Source organism: Thunnus thynnus, chromosome 23, assembly GCF_963924715.1.
Source record: "Thunnus thynnus chromosome 23, fThuThy2.1, whole genome shotgun sequence".
Taxonomy (NCBI): domain Eukaryota; kingdom Metazoa; phylum Chordata; class Actinopteri; order Scombriformes; family Scombridae; genus Thunnus; species Thunnus thynnus.
In genome coordinates this window covers 13,821,171-13,845,338 of record NC_089539.1, presented here as the reverse complement: position 1 = coordinate 13,845,338, position 24,168 = coordinate 13,821,171, and the positions used below count along the sequence as shown (strand labels likewise).

At 40.0% G+C, this 24,168-nt stretch overlaps 1 protein-coding gene across 1 annotated transcript in view; it reads left to right on the top strand.

Annotated features, from left to right (window-relative positions):
- Nucleotides 1-24,168, top strand: part of adipor2 (adiponectin receptor 2) — a 34,512-nt gene that overhangs the window by 4,063 nt on the left and 6,281 nt on the right. The window contains exons 2-3 of the mRNA XM_067581235.1: nt 11,803-11,862; nt 11,947-12,251. Coding sequence (XP_067437336.1) covers nt 12,165-12,251 — 87 coding nt within the window. The 5' untranslated portion in view covers nt 11,803-11,862; nt 11,947-12,164. The remainder of the gene's footprint in view (nt 1-11,802; nt 11,863-11,946; nt 12,252-24,168) is intronic.

Below are 24,168 nucleotides of genomic sequence, written 5' to 3'. Positions count from 1 at the left end.
TCCGTCTTCTCTTGGACACTTGAATGTCACCTAGCGTGACCTGTTCTTGTGTATCTAAGTGTTATCTCTCATCATGTTTTTTTTTGCTTGTCTTCTTATGAAACCAGTTTTGCAGGAATGTAATTTTAGCCTGTGATATAGCCATGAAATATCAATGGAATTTTTTTTATGATAAAATATTTCCACCTTCCTCCATGTCCGTCAAGCATGTGAGTGTATAAACTTCATAGAGATTGTGTAACGTGGCTTTCCGCCTGTGTGTAAACTGTGAATGAGAGAACAAGAATGTGTATATGTGTGTGTATATGTGTGTGTGTGTGTGTGTGTGTGTGTTTCACTTCACACTGGTTCTCTTTGTTTATCTCTCTATCATAAGACTGCTGGCAGCCCCAACCAGTAACTCACTGTTGTACCAGTACCAAGGGGTCACCAGGGGACAAACTTACACAAACACACCCTAGATATCATGTTTTATTGAAATTCTAATAATAGTAAGTAAGATTAATATCTTGCTGCTATTCTTGCCATGTTTTTCTGGTCCGTGTGATATAAAATAAAAAAGCAACCAAGACTATATTTGATGTAGAAAAACATGTGTAACCGGTTTGCAAGTACTATTAAGTCTCTACTGTTCATTTGCTGAAGAAACAAACCCCACCCATCTGAATCTGCAAGTAGGTTGAAGCATACACGTTGAATTATTTGCACTGACTAGCCTTTAGGTGTAGCTGCAAGGAGACAGAGAATCCCAAGGTGTGTTTTCAGTAATATTATAGTAGGTTGGGTGTGTGTGTGGTTATGCTTAAGTGCGACCACACAGTCCCAGTGAATAGTAAAAGCAGTCATGTGGTCTCCAACAGCAGGTTTACATCATTGTAAAGCTCTCCTAAATACAAAGGGAGGCCTATACACTGACCTCCTGACACGGGGACACATACAGCACAGTGAAGTGAACTCCAACTAATTAAGTTGTTTGGAGTTTGACTCCAGTGTGAAAAAATTTAATATTTGGGAAAGCAAATGTGATGCCCACCCCTGTAAAATGGTTCATTGCATCACCAAAGTAACAAAAATGATCAGCCAGAGCTTCTGTTTTCAGTTATTTCCATCGATCGATGTATTTTAGGTTGCCTTTTTCACCAAATTTGATATTGAGAGTTATGATTTTAATTTTTCTTGTCCGCCAGATGAAAAGATTTGAGGTCATTTCAGTGCAGAGGCTTACAATGTACAGGATTAATTGCTTTGTGAGACAAAGCCACTGGCACACACACAAAAAAAACTATAAGTAAGTTATTGACGTCAATACTACTCTTCTCTCTAGATGAATAAGCAGGTCAGGGGTTTGAGATATTGACAGTGTAATGAGAAAAGAGTCTCCAACGCTGAAAAACTCCTACATTGAATACAAATACTCCCATGCAGCCGTCTCCCATCGCAAACACCACCTCACATGCACTCTGACTTTTCAAGTTACAGAGACAGGGACAGACAGATAAACATGGCAGCAGGTCAGGAACTATGTCGAACCATATTGTTGAAAAGGCAAAGTGCAAACTAAATGTGTTGTAACAGTTATTAGTTATGTTATATAATGTTTTCGTGGCTTCTGATCTCTGTCTAAGGTCTGAGTGTCTGCGCTTTCGATTGTGCGTCGGTCATTGAAGTCAGCTACTTTAAAAGAGAAGGTGACGTCATCGTCAGATAAGCTGATTCATTGATTTGTAAGAGCTAAACGGGAACAGCAAATTTTCCCAAAATGTAGTAATATGACACATTTGTTGAATGGTCTACTGTTCATTCAGATGCTTAATTATCTTTATCTGTTGCGGTTTAAGTTGTAGAAACTGTTGCTAGCAAAGACTTTATCTGTAAATAAAAGATACAGATCAGCGTAAACTCTGCTGAATGGCTGATCTTAATCAAACGCCTGTGTAACCTGCTTTTACATGCACCTGTCTCCTGTCGACTGTTACGTCCGTTTAACCTGAAAAACCAGGTGGGAAGTCATGGAAAAGCTCAAGGATTAGGAGTTTGATGGCATTGCATCATTATTTTTGCTGCCCCGAGTTAAAAAAAATGCTGATAATAAATAATAATAATAATAATAAAACTTACCTGCTAAAGGGTCATTAGAAAATATAATGACAGATTTAAGAAAGTGTGATTGAGTAGATCGTCATGTCACTGCCGATTAAAAATTATACTGTAATATAGTACAAATGTTGTGTGTGTGTATGAGTTTGTGTGAGAGAGAAACGTAGAGAAATGTATGCACTCCTGTGTATGTGTGTGTGTGTGTGTGTGTGTGTGTAAGAGAGAGAGTAATGACAGAGCAGGTGACAGGCCTCGGGCCATATCTGACAAAATGACTCAGACGGTGAACACACACTGTAGGGGAAAAGTCATGTTGGTTTACAACCGCAAATGTCCACAGAACTAGCAGACTATACTGAGAAATATAGAGGAAGGCACATTGCTTAGTAATGTAACACGTAGCATTGCTTCAAATAGTCATCAAAACCAGCTACATCGGATAAACTACGTCTATACTTTATAGTTTACTGTCAAAACCTTTTCAGCATCCTGGAGGATTTTTGGTTAAAACTCAAGCAGTGTGGTCATTATAATGTGCTGTAAATGACCTAAAAATAAAAAATCACTTAAAGATTACTCCAATGGCTCCTACAGACTGTGAGATTTCAGCAATCTTATACGTTAATTGCCATCCACATGGGTACGACATCAAGTTTGATGTATGTAGACTGTACAATGATCACATCTACGACACAAGTCAGTATACAAGAAAACGTCATCAGCGTGCGTTGCTATGGTAGTAAACAATAAAGCTAAGTAAGAATCGAGCCCTTGCATTAGTGGTATTCTTGTGTATGGAAAAGAATCTGAAGAAGAAGAGGAGGAGAATGTGGACCTGGTTGGTGATAGGGAAAAGAGGCCAACCGGAGTTGTGTTAATCAGTGTGTCATTTCATGCTGTATTCCTATTGGTTGGTTATTAGATGTCAGTTGTAGCAGCAGTCACATTGTGAGATGGTTATCCTAAATTTCTGACAGTGTCAGAATTTTGTCCCAGGCTGTCTTTGGTCGCAAGACCGCGACAACGGCCATCTTTAAAACTCACAGTGCGACGTAGGACCACCGTTTTGGAACCACGACCAAAGATATCACCACGTTTCTCTTTCGTCTGGGACAGCCCAAAGTCACACAGTGTATCGCCAGTTTAATGAGGCTCCAGACAATAAAGTATATGTATCTGACGCACTTGTTCTTAATAAAGCGCTAATTAAGAGTCCCCTTTGCACCTGAGAGCATCCTAGTTAATAGGTACTTTAAGATTCAGGTGAAACACTCCCAGCAGTCAGTAATGGGAGGCATGTTGAACATTTTTGCTTAGAAATGAGCAAAAATCATAGTCTGTAAGTCTGTAGGGTTTGTCAGAGCTACAAACCAAATCAAACAAGTTCACAAGAGTCTCTAGCTGGCGTGAAAGAAAGTTCCTTGCACCAGTCAGGAGCCGAAAGCGTCTCTCACCAAAGTGAGAAACTGTTAACTTGTGTGAAATGAAATCAAAACCGTTAAAATGTAGGGTGTTAAACTCTCCCAGTGAATGGTACAGTAGATGTTTATAATGCTCTTTGCCCGATCCTTCCTAAATCTGTCACTTTATCTCCCTCATCATTTATCTTCATCTCTATTTTCATATTGCTTATTCCGTTCACTTGGGTTTCAAAACAATGTCCAGCATGTCTCCTCGTGCGCCCTTTGTCCTACATTCGTTTTCTGTTAAATGAGAGTAAACACCGCTTTTCTTCGAATAGTCTGTGACCTACAACATAGCGTGTCATCATGTAGTCAGTCCTCAGGCATAGTTGCATGTCTGACAACCAGACAATGCTGCAAACAAATTTACTGAGTCATATCTTCCGTCTTTCCTTCTTCTTTCTTGCTCTCTCTCTCTCTCTCTCTCTCTTCGTTTCTCTCCTTCAGTTAGCAGAAGTAATACTTTCACCCACTTCCGTCCATCGCCTTCGTCTGAAGTGAATTTCCTCATAAAACTTTTTTTTTTTTTTCACTCCCTTAGCTCCTTGAACCAAATATATTAGTGTCGTATTTACACGGCACAGTAACATTTTTATCGCCGCCATTTAGGTCACTTGCCAAAGCTCATTCTGTACTACACATAATTTATACACAAAGTGATTATTGGTCGGATTTTATAGTACAAATGGTCACAGCCGTCATGACAGATGTGTCACTTGACCTAATTTGGGTCCCTAGCACACAGTTTAAGAGCCAGAATTGGGTATTTTTGTTTCTTTTTCACTCCATTTCCACTTTTTTTGTAACTGATACCCACTTGTTCTTTCCCTCGAGGAGAAAAAAACTACAGAACAAATCAATTTCCATTGACATTTCTTTCGGGGGTTTTTTTGTTGTTGTTTTTTTTTATTTTGTCTCCGTTCGTCGGTTGCCAGGATTGATTCTTAGAGCCTCTTCTTCACGGCTCTACAGTGACAATGACTCCATGCTGGTTTGGAGTGGAGTCAGCTGTCTTCCTGCTTGTGTGTGTGAGAGAAAAAGAAAGACGGGGCTACATTTATATGCACAAGATATTCCCGTTTTTGCCCTTATTTGGGAAAAAAAAGAATATTCCTACTAAGCTGTTTACGTGGCTAATGAAAATGAATATTCCACTAATATTCCTGTTTACATGCAGAGGGTTTTCAGGGTTTCCCTCTGCTCCAGTGGGAACGGGAATCACAAGATCTCCGCAGGCAGTGAAGTAAACCAGCGAGGTGGAAAACATTAGCGAGCTGCTGCCTGATATTTATAAGTGATATTGATATGACTGATATTATAAATTTATAGTTACAGGCACATCCAGTACTTAGGTTGTCCCATGATGATTACTAGACTGCTTAGTGTTTTTGCTTCATCACACTGAGTCGTCACCGTCAGTCCACGGTTTCATGTCAGGATAATAACCAATCCCCTCCGTCCCTGTCGTGGAGAAGGCGCATTTTGTTTTTCCAGCCCTCCCTGAACAGCTCTCTGCTCTCCTCTGATTCCTCTCCTCTGTCTGCCTTCCTGCTCCAGCATATGTCATTTTGCCTGCGCAGGGGTGCGTTACACAACCAGCCCGTCATGCATCTCGGTCCCAGCCTTCCAAACTGTTGGCTAGTCGGTTTGTTTACAACGCACAGAGCCGACCGTAAACAGGCAAGAGGTTGTGTGTCGCAAACTGCTGTAAAAAACCCCAGCTGGGAGGCATATTCTGAATGTGCTGTATACATGTCCAAAGAACGCTCCTAAAACCAGAATAATATCGGCATATCCAACGTCTTAATCGGAAAATGCTACATTGGGAACAAGGCCTAATTCGGATTATCCAAATGGAATATGTATCAAATTTGGAATAAATAATCTTTAATAAATGACCTTGTATGTAGACTGTAAGCAAGCATTCGATCAGCATTATTCTCAAAGTACAGCTAAGTTTCACAGAAATTGAGTCACTGGTTGTAGAGATATATCATGTATGTAGTGTGAAAGCTGTAATCTAGGCCCATATGTGTTGCTAGATACAAGGTCACAAGATCACCAGAGTCATTATTCATCCTCTGGAGACCATGAATGTCTTAACCAACTGTCATGCTAACATATTAAATAGTCATTGAGATAAAGTATGTCACTCCGGACCGCAGTGTTGCACCAACACACCGATGGACTGACAGACACAGCGATCCTTAGAGCCTCAATGTGGCTTAAATGTGGGTGAAAGATGATTAAAGATGGTCGTATCATTACCATTTATACCAGATATACACAATGAAAAGATGGTTTTCTTTGGCTATACGTGTATTATAGTCATTTATTTACAAAAATGTATTTTTCCCCTCGGAGACTTGTCATTTCAGGGCAGTTCATTGATAAACATTACAACACACTCAGTGACTTGGACATCAGGGTTGTGACGGAGTTTGCTTTTTGTATAGAATATCACAGGTTTGATCCTCTCAAAAGCCAATCAATAGCCTTCAACATCCTGCTGTAGTGTCCTTGTGCAAGAAGCTGCTTCTTCACTTTATGATAAATAATTAATACCAAAGATCTGCAGGTTTTATAAGAATGTTATAGGAAAGCCTGTTAAATAAAGACTGTAGCAACTCGAGCAATCTTCCATCTATCGTCTTGTAAAGCTATCCAAAGGACAGAGGCATCAGACGGAGAACAGGCAGGGGCATGCAGTGCAGATAAGATGTTCTCTATAAAAGGTAAACCAAAACGAAAACACACAAAGTCAGAGCTGAAGAATGTTTCCAGTGTAGCGTCGTCATCACAAACAAAATCCTTTCACCATGTTTGTTGTTTTTTTTTACTCTTCAAAACCTCTAAGTCTCACAAACCCGTCAACATCCTATAACCTGAAGATGTTTTTTTTAATTGAGATCAAGGATCACATCAGTGATATTACTATTCAAAGATCAATAATGTCCCTTGTGTCACGACAAGGTTTTAAATTGCCTATTCCCCTCATGGCATCACAGCCTGCCACAGTTATTATATTATAATTATTATATACACACTGTATTGTCAGCTGTAGTAGATACACACTCACAGTGTTGCTGCTGTGGACCTTTGGGTCAAATCAGTCACATCAATATTAAAAACTCGATAGAATCTATCATGAAAAGACAATAATGTTTATTAATGGCATTGCTATTGTAGCCTTGGGGCAGGTTCATAATGTCAAGAGAACAAAATAATGTAAAAATTACACAGATATTATATCGGAAAGGTATATTGAAAGACTGCCTTTAATATACTGCATATTGCTGACAGCACAGTTTTGATTAGTGCTCGGTGTGTTTTATCTGTTTGGGGAACGGTGAAAAAACGCTGAGCAGTTTCATGGGATGAAAAAAGGGTGGTGTGCTCAAGGGCACACCAGCAGAGGTTTTTTTATGTGTGCAGAGAGCATCGGTTAATCCCTTCCTTCACCCTGGTTTACTCAGCAGGTCACAAACCAGGTTCCTTCAGGCTACTGCTGCTTTTTTTTTTATCCTCCATGTCCACTCCTGTGTCTCTCCCTGAGGTTAAAGTGTCACCCAGGGTTAGCTTGATGGTATTACTCGTTATTACTCGCAGAAAATACAAAGCAGATGGTAAACGTGTCTGTGTGATCAGTTTGTTTTATGTTTCATGGGGTGCGGAAGCTAACTGAGCCTCACACATGGACTTAAATGGGGGGAAAAATAAGGCTATATGGGACCTTCACAAGGCTCTTATGAGCTGAGGAAATTGCGATCATACAGTTGCCCCACATGAAACCTCTTGATGAGTCATCCTGCATCCTGTTGTCGACAGACATTGGGTGCCAGCTGTTCTCTCAGAACTGAAAACTTCAACATTTGGAGTTGGCACAGACCCTGGGAAGCCCCATTTGGTTTGGGTCTGTGAAAATGATGAGTTTTTTTTTCTCTCTATCTTATGTTCCAACAATGCGAGGCCTTTAATCTCAATATGGGGTCAGTCTGTTCTGTTCTGCTACTGTGGTCATCCAGTTGGTTCTTGCAAGCAGTGCCAATGAGCGTGTGTATGTGTGTACTCAATGTTTTTGATCTCCCGTAGTGAATAATGTACTGTATGAACTTGGCTACACAGTAAAAAGGACTGCAGCGGAGCACCAACAATAAAGCAGCGATTGTTGCCGTGTACACCGTCCTTTATTCGCCTCACCAAACATTTCTGGCTATCGTAGCCTTTATCAGGGTGGTGTCTGAGGTTGTTTCCGCTTTTCTCATACACAGTCTGGTGATAGTCAGCTGTAGACTAATTAGTTAAAGTAGGGTTACCCTTGTGGATAACCCTACTTTAACTAATATTCAGAGAGGGAAGAGATTTGAGATGGATGTTTTGAGTAATGAGGTTGATAGAGGTATTTAATATTTGCTTTAGCAAGATCAGAGATTGTATTTGCTAAAGATGGTTCTGATATTGTATGTTTTGTATTTATGGATGTATATTTCTTGTGTATCCACAAAGTGTAAATATGGTATCTTATAAAAAATGTTTTAAAAAGATGATGATAATACTTTGAGTCTATGTTGATCTATATATCCAAGTCACATGACTGATCAATAGAAGGAAACTGTACACAACCTTAAACGCCGCTCTGATGAAGGCATAATTGTGGAAAAACATTCGGTGAGGGGAAAATAGCATACCGAAGTGTGTGATTTAATTCAGATGGACTTGCACTGAAGCTCTGTACGTGCTCTTAAAACTGTAGGAAACTGAGCATATTCTGTGTGTGTGTTTTTCAGAGGGAGATGGTCACGTGTAGTCGTCCACGCAAGTTCTCTAAAATGTTGTTTTTTTCCCCTTTGCTGCCATATCAGGCTCACACAGAACACAACTTCTCAGCTATTTCAATTGTCAAGAGAGCTGTTTGTTCTTGTGTGGCAATCAGGCCACAAGACTGTTATCTTGGGTTATCTTGGGAATTGACTACGGCTGCAAAAAAAAACAAAAAAAAAAAAAAACAACCAAAAACCCTCCATCAAAAAGTAGTTTGTTCCTCTTATTCCCCAGCTAATAAAGGCCTGGCATGAAATCTCACTTTTCATCCTGACAGAAAATGAGGTTGCAGTTACTAAAGAAGTGCATCAATATAATTTTCAAAAGTAGTCGATCGGGGGGAGAAAAGAGGAGCGAGGAAAAGCGGAGAGATTGATTGGACAATCTCTGAGTGTAGAAGTGTTTGATTTCGATTAGGGATCTTACGCACAGGCCGGTCGTCTCAGTCGGGCTCGAATAGTCTTTATCATCATCGCAGCATAGAATAGCGGTTCTGTCTGCTGGTCGATGTCACTGGATTTTGAAGCTCTGTAGTTTTCCGACGACGCTTTGAATGATTTTCTCTCTCCTCCCTTAGAGTTTGTGTTGTCTTTTCTTTCTTGTCTCTTTGGCTCATTGAATTTCTCTTCTCGTTCTCCTCTACTAGTGGAAAGTAAAACCTAAAAAAAAAACCTAAAACAAACCTCAAAAACAATCACATTCTGATTTGTTTACTAATAAGCAAACAATTGTAACTCAAGCAGGAAAATAAACAATGTCCTCAATGTCAGAATATACTAATTAGGGCTGCAACTAACAATTATTTTCATTATCGATTAATCCGCTGATTATTTTCTCAATTGAATTACATTAAATGGTGAAAAACGCCTGTTATAATCTTTTAGAGCTATAGTGATGTCTTCAACTGTCTTGTTGTGTCGGATCAACAGTTCACAAACCATTTCATTCTCTAAATAGTTGCTGATTAATTTTCTACTTATCATCTAATTATTGTTTAAAAGTAATGTAAAAGTAACTTTGTGCCTTGGACATATAAGTGATCGTTATCGTTCCTTTTAGGACTGTTTAGGGTTGTGGGGCTATTTAAATCTTCATTATGTAATACATTTATTAGGGATTTATTGGTTTGCTCTTATACATTGTCTTAATAGGGTTGTAGTGCATTACATTATTTATACGCTTTGTCATGCAAATAAATAGCATGCCCACATTAAGGTGACTAAATATGAAAACACACATTATCCTCCCTGTTTTATAAGGGAAAAAAAAGCTTTCCAGATCTGAAAATCCTACTCGCTCAGGCACAGTCAAGTGCTGAGAAGCAGTGAACTTCCTGTCGCCTTCAACTCTCTGAACTCCACTGTTTTATGTGATACTCCTGATGGCTTTTACAATAGAGGAGTTATGAAAGCAGTTACCGATGCTTATCACTGTGCAAGTGAAATTAGAGTAGCATTCAGTTGGTTATACAAAAAGTAGGCATTAAATCCAGTTCAATGCATAAGTAAAAGCACAAATAAAGCAGTTTCGGTATGTTTTCGGAACAGTGTATATTTTTAAAAATGTAAACATCCAACAATGTCTCATTGGCCGTAACTATTACTGAAACAGTTTAGTTGTGCTGCAGTGGAAAAAGAAAACAACTTTTCTGTTTCTTGCAAGGAGTCAGGACACCACCTGACAGCTGTGTCGTGCTGATTTATGGTGGCTCTCAGAACTGGTTCTCAAGACGTGCTGTCTGACCACGTCGGAGATTAAATGTGTTTATAGTTGTCCTGAACAACTTTGCTCAAAGGCAGAGTGAAAAGCTGACTGTCACAGAGAGGGGAAGGGAACGGGGGAGACGCAATATTGTTCAAATACGTGGATTACGACACATATTTTGATAATAATGACAGCAGCAACACTACATAAGACTAACCAGGCCAAGTTGGCTAAGCCGGCTAGCATGCTACCGCTAACTGGTGCACTGTCAAAATGTTCCTGGTGAAACTCAAGTGCTAAAATTATTGTTCCGCAGGTGGTTTATTCAGTAATTGTTTGGGTCATAGAGTACCAAACCAAGGAAAAATTGCGTACCAAACCGAACATCCTGTACCGAAAGGTTCGGGATGAATACACAAACCCTTACACCCCCACAGTGTGCAATCCCTAAGTGTGTGTCACAGGGGGTGATTAAATGAAGTGGTCCAGTGCCCATGTTCACATGGGCACTGACTTGGCACCCCCCCCCCCCCGGAGCTGTGTGAGAAGGGAGAGAGAGGGGAGATATAAAGAGAAATCTGACAGAGCTCAGCATGTAAGATATGCTGATATGAATGCACAGCTGCTGTTCTCATCATTTACGGAACATTAAGGCTTTAGTTTGAGTGTTTGGAAACACGTTGCTGTAAAAACAGGCAGGCAGATATGAAACAGTCTAGGTCAGGTACACATGAGCATGTTTATCCCAGTGAAAGCCTAATGTCTTCATAAGGATAGAGAAGTACCTTTTAGGACTTTTAGTGGGTTTGTTTTTACATGTAATGTCAGGTTGTGGTAAACACCTGCACACTTTTACTTCTATTGCCATCATGAGAATTTCCTCCCAACTTGATTGAATGATTTATGTCTGAGTATATAGATGTGTAGTCGATTTTAAGTTGATTTGATTTCGATGGATTGTCCCACCTTGCTCTTGACACTGTTTTCAAACTGGGATTTTAAAGGAAGTGATATTTCCCTGTGAATAGACGTATAACAAGGCAGATAAACAGTGAAGCGATCAGAGAGAAACGATGAAAAAAAGGGATCATAAGTTCTCAACAGGGAACACATCTACTTCCTGTGTGTGAATCGCTTGTTCCTGTCCTTTACACCTCCCGTCGCTAAGCAACTCACCATGACAGCGAGTTGGCAGCTTCTAATTGGCTACTGGTGTTAGTAGATAAAACTGTGGATGAATTTTTAGAGTGACAGAGATTAAGTGACATCTTTATCTTATGTGCAGGACACTTTGTGTATTGCCTCCACTCATCATATATTTGGCCTTGACTAAACATCATTTAAAGACTTCCCAATGCTTTTGCTGTGATATGTATGCAAATCCCAAATTTTACACCATATATCTGTTTTAATTCCTCTGATTTAAAGCCATGTCCCACATTTATCAGTTATATTATTTGCTAGTATTTTTTATTCATTGGGAATCTGTTATACAGTACACTTATTACTTGAATGTTGTAAAAATATTGTGTAATATGTGAGTGTTCCTTCTTTACTGTTTTGTTTTGTTTTGATCAGATATTATTACTTTAATTTCAAATTTGAGGATAAACAGAATGAGGCTAACTTTTTCCTTCTTTCTCCATATTTTCTTATTTTCTTTCTCTCTTCTTCTTCTTCTCTTTGTCTCCCTCTCTCTTTCTTCCTCTCTCTCCAGCCCTGTCCCATCAAGTCCCGTGTGACGGTGTCAGTCCAGTTCCTCCTAAGTGGAGTCCAGGTTAGTAAGTCACCCACGTTTACATTGTTATCTTGTTCTGCTGTTCTGTTTTTCCCTCTTCAACTTCCGCCCATTTCCGCTCAGTCCAATCAGGTTTGGTCTCATCTGGATTTCGTCAACATCCACCATCCAGCCTTCTGTTTGGTCCCAGCTGAGTTCCTTCCAGTTTCCGGTGGGGGTCGGTCCAGCATTTCAAGCTGGACGGAGGAGAGACGAGTGGGCCCGAGGGCCCGGCCTTCGTGCTGCGACACAGAACTTCAAATCTGTTAGAACACACGTCGGATAGCACGCACACAGATCCCATGAGTCCACGGGAGAAGGACGACACGCCCAACTCAGGTTCTTCAACCAGTCACCTCAGCACCGCCGGGTGCCCCTCACACAATGGGGTGAGTAGCAAACACACACACACACACACACATGCTTTCATCTGGTTGGTTCAGAGCCATGTGGTGTGGTATGGGTCGACTGGTCACACAGTAAAACTATCCCACCAAAACACACGCCCTTATATAAATAATTAAATAGATGATGTTAGCTGGGACGTATAATATTCTGTAACTGAGAGTCTTTCAGTATAATAACGTAGCATAAATATAAATTATGCAGTGCAGGATTTTAAACTTTAAATCATAATGTGCACATTTTTCTCAGCAAATTACAGTAACAAATTCAACATCTCAGATATCTTTTTTTTTTTTAAATAGTTGCAGTGAAAGACATGAAAGAATATTGAGTTTTACTTTTTTGCATCAAGACATCTCCAAAGCAGCTCGTGATACACATGTACGCACAACACTGGGCCTCATGTGGAGCTAAAAGCAAACTAGATGTGAGTCATACAGGACACACACTGATGTTCATTAAAAAAAAGCAATTAGCTTTGTGCTTTAATAACTTAACACAGTCGGCCCCCTTTTTTGTATATAACATGTTTTAGCACCCTTGAAATCATATTTGCCCAGATCAAAAAATAGATTAAACACTGTTTTTAAATGATACTTTAACAATCTTGACACAATTAAGCCTTACTTTGAACAGGAGGAAAGTAAAGTTGGTTTAAGGAGGATTTGGGAGAGTTGTGCACCACTTTGAAAGGCTGTGACCTTAAAAGTACTGCATGGCGGTGTTTATTACTACTTTAGTTGTCTTGATGGGGGGATTTTCCTTAGAGCCTTAAGCGTTAAACATAAGTACATACAAGTATGTAAAACAAGACACGAGAGTCATAAAGTAAGATCATTACCACTTCACCCAGCATTTAAATGCAACGCAGAGAGAATTTACTCATCACTAACCTGACAACAGTAAAAAACAAATCAACAAGATATGTGTCATAAAGGGGATAAATGACAAGCTCAGTGTAAATGAAATTTAAATACAGAGACACAGAACAAACCTTTAAATAGCTTCTTCTACTACCGCCGAGCACCATAAAAAGAGCAGATAGGTGGTTAGTGCCTTGCTCAGGGGCACCTCAGAAGATGGAAGCAGTTTCTCAGGTTTTACCAGAAGGTTCTCAGAATTTGGTTTTGCACAGTTCGATCATCAGCCTGTATCCCCAGCTTTTCAACCTCCGCCACCTCCACTTATTGTCGACACCCCCACCACCGTCAAGGCTTTTCGTACTTGACGATGAGTCATTCTGCGCTATAACAATTAACAGTGCATTATGATAAGTTCGGCTCTGAGTCTGCTTGATGTTCAGTTTTAGTTCCACTCTCAAGTGTAAAGTGATGTGGATATCGAATGTGTGCAAGATTCCCTTCCCCCCTAAAAATAGACCTGTTATGTCTATATGCAGTCGGTTTCCTGGAAGGAAAACAAACATAGTACCAAAAACCTGCGTGAGTAGCGTCCCATGAAGGCAACCTATTGAACTGATCAAACAAATGTGCCAGACACTTTTCCCTCAGAGGCATCACTTGTGTTCCCTTTTAGACTGCGTGTGTGTGTGTGTGTGTGTGTTTACAGACAAAGCTGCTGCTCTGTTGTTCAGTGTGAAAGGCAATCAGCATAGAGCTGCTGAGCTGAAACACAATAGTGCGTGTGTGTGTCTGTGTGTGTGTATTGTGTCTGCTTGTGTGTGCTCTTTCTACCTGCTGTAACACAACACGGATACCTGAGAGGACACTAGGGGCCCCCTGCCCCAATCAACAAGGGCAGGCTGTCTTAACACCCCACACACGGCCCTTTTGAATTTTTTAGTGCTTTGGGTAGGTGTTAGTGTGTGTCTCAAAGTGTTTTTGAGCGTGTTGTATAGCTTCAGGGTTGGTATCACACATCTTGTTTGTCAGATTGGATCAGCTGGTTTTCTGCCTCTTTATTTTGGCAGTGTGATGTATATTTTTGTTTGTATAGGAACCATTTCTTTTTTTCAAACTTGCATTTTTTTTGTTAATGTTGGGAAGCCTGATCACAGTGGCTAGGAAGGTGGTAGGAGGTAGACTCAGACTTGTTGAATGAGTAAAAAAAAAGTAAATCAAATGTAACTGGCTTAACTCAGGATAACTCAAACTAAGGCATGATCACATGCACACAACTACAATGTCATCCTCTAATTTCTGCACTCCTAAACCAACATCTCTGCCCCTAAATAGGCCCTCCTATCTGCTAGACAGAACCACATTTCTTGCAGGGGTATCCTTTCCTTTATATCAACAACTGCTGCCGTGGTTACCACATTAATGCGGTAACGCAGTCACGTCATGCCCACCGCAGAGTCAAGCTAATCACTGCCTCACCGCTGCGCTGAGTGAGCAGCTCAAGTGATGGGACATTAGTTATTCTCTCAGGCTTGACATAAAGAATGACGTACCAACAGTCCTGCTGCAAAGTCGGCCTCTTAATGACAACACTGGAATAAAGATAAACATTTAGACCATAGAGGCTATAAAGAATAGACAACTACAGGAATAAATGAGTTTACAGTATTTAGGAACCAATTATTTTATAACATTTGAGGTTTAAATCTTTATTTTTTTTATGGTGGTTTGAATGGCTTCGCTAATTAGTGCAATAAGGAAAAAATCAATACCGCAGCAGCTCTACTGGTATATGACAATGCTACTTGTATTAGTCAACATTGTTTACACAAAACACATCCACAGCATCACAAGCCAAAAATAAGTACAAATCATATTGATACTAAACCAAACATTTAACTAAGTAAAATAAATCCCTCCCCCATGACATCACCGGTGACATCAGTGAGAGTTTAAAAGCAGGAAGTCATTGGGTGACTCGTTTTTTTTTCCACTTGGTGAGTATGGTGAGAAACCCAAGCTAATCTATGACTCAAGAAACTCAGGACTTAAATTAAAACAATAAGTGAACTTAAATACTTGTCTGTATTGAGTAAGCTGTAAATGCAGGTGTAAATGTAACACAATGCTAAACACAAACAAAAGCCACGATACTATGTGAAAGCAATGCTTCGTTATAACGGCTAAACAAACAATTGACAAGTATGGAAATAAACACAAACTGTGATGGGGACAAATGGCATTGTAAAAAAGAGAACTATTCTTTTTTCCCCCCCAAGTTTCCTGTTTTTCAGACCTTTTTGACATTGTCTCCATGAGGTTCTGGTATTTGCGTGTCTTCCTGATCACAGCCCACAGATGCACAAAAGAATTTTGAAACAATAGCTGTTTACCTGCCAAACAGTCCCGGCCAAGTATTTGATATGGGAATCAAAAATTGTTTTAGACAGACCGTTTCAGTTAAAAAAGCGTCATAAAGGTGCGTCTAAAACACACACCGGCACTATAAAACACTGTATTGTTGCATTTATAACTGCATTGATTCATCAGTGCCAAACTTTCAGTGACATTTTAGTTCAATTAAGTTTCTTTTACAGATTGTTTCATTCAATTCAAGTAATTAAGACTTGGTATAGTTGTAGGCGACACTAACTGTTAAATTAGTTTCAGCTGAAAGTTTGTTCTGATGCAACTAATGAAAATCAGATCCTGCTTAGAACTAAAATTAGCTAAAGAACCCAATAAAGTCTGATAATGATATTTTGTCTTTTTTTAAGGAGTTTAATCAGTATGACTATTTGTATATTACTGTCTCTGGAAACATGCAGCTCAAACTGTGAAACAAATCCACCATATAACTTACATTCAGATAAACTACAAGTGGAGACCATCAGCCAAAAACACAAGCTGTGGGATTTTATTACATACACGCACTTCAACCCAACGCCAACAACAAAACATGGGAAATACCAATAAACAGTGAACAAATACCAGTGAACAATGCACGAGATTTTGGACCTTAATGTCCTCAAGACATCCTCTCTTTGTGCAGAAGGTTTTTATTGCTTTCATGCCTTGTCACCCAGCCACAGGTGGATCTGACACCAAATTTCCTCTTATTGTACCTGTCAACCAGAGTCACAATCCCTCAGTTATTCTAGCAATGTTATTGTCATTATGACTTAAACCTTTAGATATTATAGGGGGGGAAAAATGTTTTTCAACAGTGCAAAACAATTAGTCATTGTTTTTGAAGAAAACTTTTAAAAAATCGTTCAACATTTAGTGAAATACAGTTATTCGCTTTGATGCTGCTGGTTAGATGAGAAGATCGATCACTTTTATGTCTGTATGGTAAATATATAGCTGGAGCCAACAGCTAGTTAGCTTAGCTTAGCATAAAGACTGGAAATGGAGGGAAAATAGCTAGCATGTCCAAAGGTTACACGTTATATCTCATTTGTTTAATCCCTCAGAAAAACTGGAGTGTTACACAACAATCAATCGTTTTATGTGAGGTAATGAATCTGACTATTTCTTGTTCAGGACTCCGTTGGTTGCCTGGCAACTGGTCTGGGAAAATTAATAGTTTGTGTTAATAATTAGTAAGCTTTAGAGGTGCTATCAGGTGGATTTGTTACCTTTGGACTTAACCAGGCTAACAGTTTCCTCTTGTTTCCAGTCTTTATGCTAAGCTAAGATAAATGGCTGCCGGCGGTAGCCTCCATATATATGACATAGACACAACAGTGGTGTCAGTCTTGTCAGTTAACTCTCGGCAAGAAGGTAAATAAGAGCATTTCCCTAAATTTGATCTGCATCAGCCACCTTTGTTCTTTGTATGGATATAGTAAAGTAAACCAGTAAAGGGCAGTTTAGTTGGATTGAAGTAGTAGATAGTAGATAAGTAATCTGAACCTTGTTACCTTTTGATTGCAGCTTTGCACAGACTACAAACTAGCACAGAATAAGGTTCACATGCTCGTTAGACTTTTAAAATCTCCCAATTCTGTAGGTGATACCCAGTCCCAGTTTGACACCCTTGCTCATCCAATGAGGCTGGAAAAAAAACAAAACAGCAAGAACAACTTTGAAGTGACTTGAAAAGATTGAGGATCCCTGATTTAGTCAACTGTGACCAGTTTGATATAAATCTGTGTTACTTTTGTTGCCATGCAAATGCAGATTTTTCATGCCTCCCTCGTGGTCATGGGCAAAAACAGAGGGAACAGTTTGTCTTGTGGCGGCCTGAGCACAGTGTCTGTTGTGAAGAGTTGGGCACGTGTGCGCTCTTGGAACATCCTGTCTGTTTCTGAGGGTCTTGCGTCTTTTCCAAATCGTTATCATCCCAGGAGAGCATTGTGCATGTGTGAGTCACATGTCAGATCTCTCTCCCGTCTGCGCTGTGCAGGGGTTACAGTGTACAAGGGTGAGCTCTTCCCTCTATGGTTACAGCTTCAGACTCTGCACTCATTGGTCAACAAAGTTTTAACTCTACCCCTGTTGGCTGGCACGCTGTTCCCCCTTGATCCCGCCCTCGGACCGAGCTGCATGTGACTTTGTTTACATTAAGTCTAAAGTTACATGTTTCAGCTGAGATTTTTCCTCGGACCTATGTCCTCCTTCCCTTCCCACTCAAATTTATTTTCTACTAGCTGACTGTAGGAGTAACTGGAGCAAAGGATTCCTCAAAACACACACATACACACACAGTGGCACAGGTGTGTGTGCATGTAAGGGGTCATTAGTCAGGTGAAAGTCATTAGTCAGGTCTACATACAGAATAGTTAATGAGTCTGAGGGGAGCAGGATATATGTTTTTTTGTTGGTGTGTGTGAGACGGAGGGAGAAATTGGTCTTTAGGGGCTTTTAAGAAAAACTGCCTCATTTAATCTTGAGTGGACCTGCGTCTCGAGGGATTTCCTGGTCCCCCTCTTGTTCTCACGTCTGTATATCATCCACGTCTACATGCTTAGCTAATGCTAATGTGAGCGTCTGTGCTGTCCTTGTTGTTCCTGACTTTGCCCTGCACACACGCTCTTCCCTGTAAGATTTTATTATTGTGATTTATTCCATCATCTGGTTTAAGAGGTTTTGTTGTGTCGCTCTTGTGTTAAATACTTTGTGGTTTCAGTAGCACAGAAAGGAAACATAACTTTAATTTATTGTGGTTGTTGGCAAAGTTAGCAGACTTAAACGACCATTCCAACTTTTGATCAGCTGTACACCAGAATATTTCAGGGTTTTTGAGCTGTCTCGTGGTTAATTGACACACTTAAATCATCATAATATATATGACCTTTTTATTCTTCAAGAAGACATTCACTCCACCTCCACATTGCCACCTAAAGATGAGACCTTTTAAAAGTAACAGAAAATAAAAATAAAACTGATTCATTAAAATAACTGAGACACCCAATTGTGCCGCCCAAACTTGCGCCTGCAACACACTGATAAGGCCGTTTCCCCTCTTTATCAGTCACACAATCTCCTAAAGCCATACATACACTTTCTCACGCTCACATATACAGACGTATACAAACACACAGGCTGTACATACAGGGCAAAAAACACTGGACCGTGTAATGTTACTTAACTTGGTTTCCAAGCAGACTTAGTAAAATTCCTCCAAAGCCCCTAAAAACTTGTTTACTCTGGTAATAAACCTGCTGCCCTTTTTAATTGGTAGAATATAAAATCTGTTTAAAGGACCAGTGTGTAGGATTTAGTTGCATCTAGCTGTGAAGTTGCAGATTGAAAACAACTGAATACACTCCCCTTCCAAGCGTGTAGAAGAACCTACAGTGGCTGCGAAACTCGAAAAATGCGTCTCTAGAGCCAGTGTTTGGTTTGTCCGTTCTGGGCTACTGTAGAAACATGGTGGGCTCTCTGGAAGAGGATCCGCTCCCTGTGTAGATATAAAGGGCTCATTCTAAGGTAATGAAAACATGATTATTATTTTCATGTGATTATACACTAATTAAAACATATTTACGAATATTATATTCCATTTCTGCTAAGTCTGTTCAGCTAGATGCCACTAAATTCTTCACACTGCACCTTTAAATACATTTCTGGAAGATTTCTTCAGGCGATTCACAGGAAATTATTTCCTAGAAAAGAGGGAGCAGCGCTCTGCAGCAGAATGACAACAACCGAGACGATTACCCGACACGTGTGATTGTGGCTTTTTGTCTGCTTGCGTGTGCTGACCTCCAGACTGTTTTAATCACACATGATGAGTTGTTATATAGTCATATCCTTGACCACATACACATCATACACATACGCACACACGCGGAGTGAAATTTGACTCCGTAACCTCTGCTATAATGAGTTGTTGGAGACCAGGCAGCTGAGTCACGTGCGTCTGACACACTGTATTTGTCCAAGTAGTGTGAGTGTGTGCCTTAATGTAAGCACATTAGTATGTCAGGGATAGCCCGTATTTCCAAGAACCTTAATCTATCTCGCTCCTCCAGTCATCCCGTCTGAATCTTCTCTCTCCCAAGTTGTTATTAGATCTGATTACAGCACCTTCAGCTGAGCAGCTGACAGCCGTACCTCCTGCATCACCTGCTGCTAAACCTCAACAGCGTACCGTGGCTTTCACAGTCTGGGTTGAGTTAAATGCAGCTGAACAGATGTTTCATGTGAGAAAAGCTTTTCTCTCAGGCTTGCAGTTTCATTTTCAGTAGGAAGTAGGTAGAATTTTCTCAAATCATAAAAGAACACTTCATCCTTTGGTTTATCTATGAATTCAAAATTGCCAATTTTGAAGTTTTAAGCAGGTCCTCAAAATAATAGATGGTAGCTGCAGGAATTAGTGCATAAATTTAAACAAGGACACAGAAATGTTTGTCACATCTACTAACTGGGGTCCAACTTCTGACCTTCGACCTCCTTACTTACAATTAGCAACCAGACATTTGAAATGTTCAGCTTTTATTATTTCATTGTGGCTTTTCAGTACCGTATCATATCATAACATGCAGTCAAAATCATGACATGAAAATGATGACGTGGTTCGGCTCCAGGCCCGAGAGTCTGTGGGTGTTGAAACAATTACTGTTGGATGGACAGGAAATTAATTAGCAACCCTTCTAACAATTGATTTAGTGTTTTAATATCTTTGGGACGTCACTGTGGGCCACTAAAAACTTGTGATGGGTGTTTCTCAATATTCTTTACTTTGCATAGACTAAATGATTAATGTAATTGAAAAAAAACAAAACAAAATATATTATATGTTGTTTTCTCATGATTATCAAATAATTTAACTCCACATAGTAACAAGCTTCCTGTTGCTGACGCAAATACTGAACGTACTTTCTGCTTTCTGTTACATCAGACTGTCACTGATAGGAAATAGGTCATGTGACATTATCGCAAATCTACCCTTCTTCAGAAATTAAACTGATGTGACACATTTTACATGCAATCTCTTTTCCTCACAAACCTGCAATCCTGACTCAACAAACCCTTAAAAAAATATAACATTTGACCACACAGAAGCCCAACAGCCAGAGAGGTTTAGTGGAAAGGTGATTTCTCGTGAGAGATAAATCACTTAAAGGTGCAGGTTGTAGGCTAAACGCCTCCCATTTATCTCTATCTCTGCTGCTTTTTTTCATATCTGTTAACTGAAGCGGTGTGTGTGTGTGTGTGTGTGTGCTACTGTCCCCTATTCCTCTGTCATGAAATTATAGCTATGATTAGAAATAGCTGTGTGTGTAAGTAACATTGCTTCATTTGGCCCAGTAACATCTGTGCAGGTGTGAATGTGTGTGTATATATATATATATATATACATATGCTGGATTCTCAGGAGGAAAAGATTTAGTGATGGCATATTGAGTACATTTAGAGGGCACTCTGTTGTCCCCCCCTACACACACACACACACACACACAGCCTTCAAGAACAACCTCACAATCCACAGCAAGACTGGCAGCATCTGGATTTGAGCGTACACCTACATTACATGCATGCATGGACACACAAGACAGGCTATTACACACACACACACACACACACACACACATACACACACACACACAAAAACCGCAGAGCACACGTGACTACCTGGCAGTCTCCCAGATACCCTCTGCTCGCATAGTATACTCAATCACTGAGGCTTACCCTCACACACACACACACACACACACACACACACAGAGCGATGACAGGTGTCACCTTTATCTCTGCTTTGTAACAGTAGATTTATGAAAATGTAGTTTTTACAGTTGCTTGCCATCAGGTGTGACTGAAACTGTACGTGTGTGTGTGTGTGTGTCCTTTTCCTATACACATCAGCAGACTGAGATTCATCCTCATGCATGATTAAGCAAGTGAAAGCACACACACACACAAAATATACAGGCAGATGTAAGACTAACAAACTTATACTTTAGGAACCTGAAAGTGTCGACTGTCTACAGAAGAGACATCTCACACACACACATGCACACACACAAACACACACACACACACACACAAACAGGGACCATGTTGTTGGAGTGTATTTTGCTGGTGGGTCTTAAAAATGGGTTAGTCATGCATTATAAATACAACAGGACTTCTCTCTCTCTCTCTCCCTCTCTCTTTCTGCAGTTCTCTTGTCTATCTCTGTCTCGCTGCTTTTCTCTAATTTTCTCACTCTTGTCTCGCTCTTGCCCCCCCCCCCCCCCCCCCCTCTCTTTTAAAAAAAAAAAAAAAAGGACATAAGACACATCTTATCTAATCATTTCCTTTCAGAGGACTGTGTGGAGGACATTGTGTGCTTGTGTTGGCGTTAAAGAAATAAAAATATATATATGTGTGTGTGTGTGTATGTAACACCTCTTTGTCTGCATGTTTTTAATGCATGTTTGGCCCTAAGCGTTGTCAGTTTTGTCCACTTGAATCTTCACACACATAACATCACTGTTTTCAGTGTGTTGGCGTGTTATGATGAATGACTGTGGTTTTATCATCAAGCGCTAGCCTATATTACCGTATTTCCTCAAATAAAAGATGGTAGTCACTTTAAAGCCGGGTCTCTGATAATAGCCGGGGGCATAGTCAGCATAAACAAATAAAGGCCGGCCCCAAAAACAGGCCGGGGAAAAAACATGGGTGGATAAACTCTTGGGATTAGATGCATAAAACTCTCTAGATTCATGACTAAAGCTGTGTGTACGCACAAAGCCAGAAATATGCACACGTTCTTTTCATCAAATTTATAAAGCCGTGTATGCGCATGGTTCTGTTTTATAAATATGAGTCATTGAGGAAGTGGTCGCACGTGCACGAGCCTCATTTCCACTTTCATAACTAGCCATAAATGGATGAAGACACATCCTGAGCCAGCTGTTTTCATATCGACATGATGCCTGCTCCACCAGTCTGTACACCTGTCAATTAAACAAACAGAAAAGAAGAAGAGGAAGTGCTGTTTCACTGATTGTGTTGCACCAGCGAGGTTCTCCAACAGAAGAACAGCTGTCATTACACACGGCTGTGCGGCTCTTTATAGAGCATCTGGCCCCTGGTGCTTGTTATAAAATGTTCATACCAGTTAAGCATAAATAGTAGTTACCTGGATGTAACTCCAGTTCTATGAGTACCCGCGTAGCCCTCTAACCAACCATCACAGAGAGGAGGGGGATGGAGGAGATGCGATATCGTTTTAATACAGGGATAACGGTGCATATTTTAATAATCATGACAGCAGCGACACTACACGATCAATGGGTAACCAGGGTAACCAGGCTAGAGTTATTGTTCCACACGCCGGAGTAAGTGGACAACTGTTAATGCAGTAACAAAAACTTCTGTTTGCTCCAAACTGAGCAAATGGAAGCAGATCAGAATACAAAGAGGCTTCGTGCTAAAATATGAGCAAATATACTTATCAAACAGAGGGGATTAGACATAAAGGCCTCTCTCTAATATAAGCCTGCTTCCAATAAAGGTCTGGTTCTCTCTGCAGTTGAGGTAAATAAAGGCCCCAGCCACTATTAGAGGAAATACGGTAATTCTGTTCCTGGCTCTGACAGCTATTGTGTTTGATTGAATTCACACTGTCTGTCTAATCTTCCATTTGTAAATGTAAGATTGGACAGACTGTGTCTTCATCTGGCAAATCAAAAATTAGCTCTATGTTTAAAAATATTGGATTAACTTGTGCACAGTAAGACAAGACACCAAAATGACTCCACAACAGTGTTGTAATGAGAATTAATTCTCCCTTCTGCGCCCTTTAAAACTTTAACATTTTTTTTTTTTTACTTGTTCTTGTTCTCTTTAAGAGACTCTTTAAGATGGTGTTTCCCAATCTAGGAGCCGGGACACCAAAGGGTTCGCAAGATAAATCTGAGGGGACATGAGACGATTAATGGGGGGATAGACTTTTCTATCATAATGTTTAGGGTGAGCCCCCCGTATAATTTTTGTCTAAAATTAAACAATCTGAGAGGGGAAAGTCATCATACAATAGGTTAATTCATACCATATAAATCTATTACAGGGGGCACGAGTAGACTTTGCTTTGACACAAGTCTAACAGGTTTGGAAACACTGTTTTAAGACATTTTTTGTATGGTCTCTGGTAATTATTTGAATCTGAAGAGCATGAGAAAATGGTCTGACATGGCAGACCTGAGCACCTGTTAGGCGTCTTAGTTCAATGATCTAACACCTCGCAGCAAGCTCACCGTCACAGTCACAGTGTCTTTGGTGTAATTTCCCAAAAATGTGAAAAATGCTTAACTGATGCAGCTTATTGCTCACAGACAATTTAAAAGAAGTAACTTGAATCCTTCCCCTACGGCCCTCACTACACATAAACTACTGTTTCATACTCTTTGTCGTATTAAGATCATACAGAGTTATATGTTTATGTATGTTTTATGTTGTGAGGCATCTCTGCTCAGCAGCAGGTTATGCAAAATGATGAGGAAGGAAGTTCTCTTGTCATGTTGAATTTCCAGTTGAAAAGAGGATGATGCAAGCTGGGACCAGTAAAGTCTCACACGTCTGCAGTGGGTACCAGATTAAA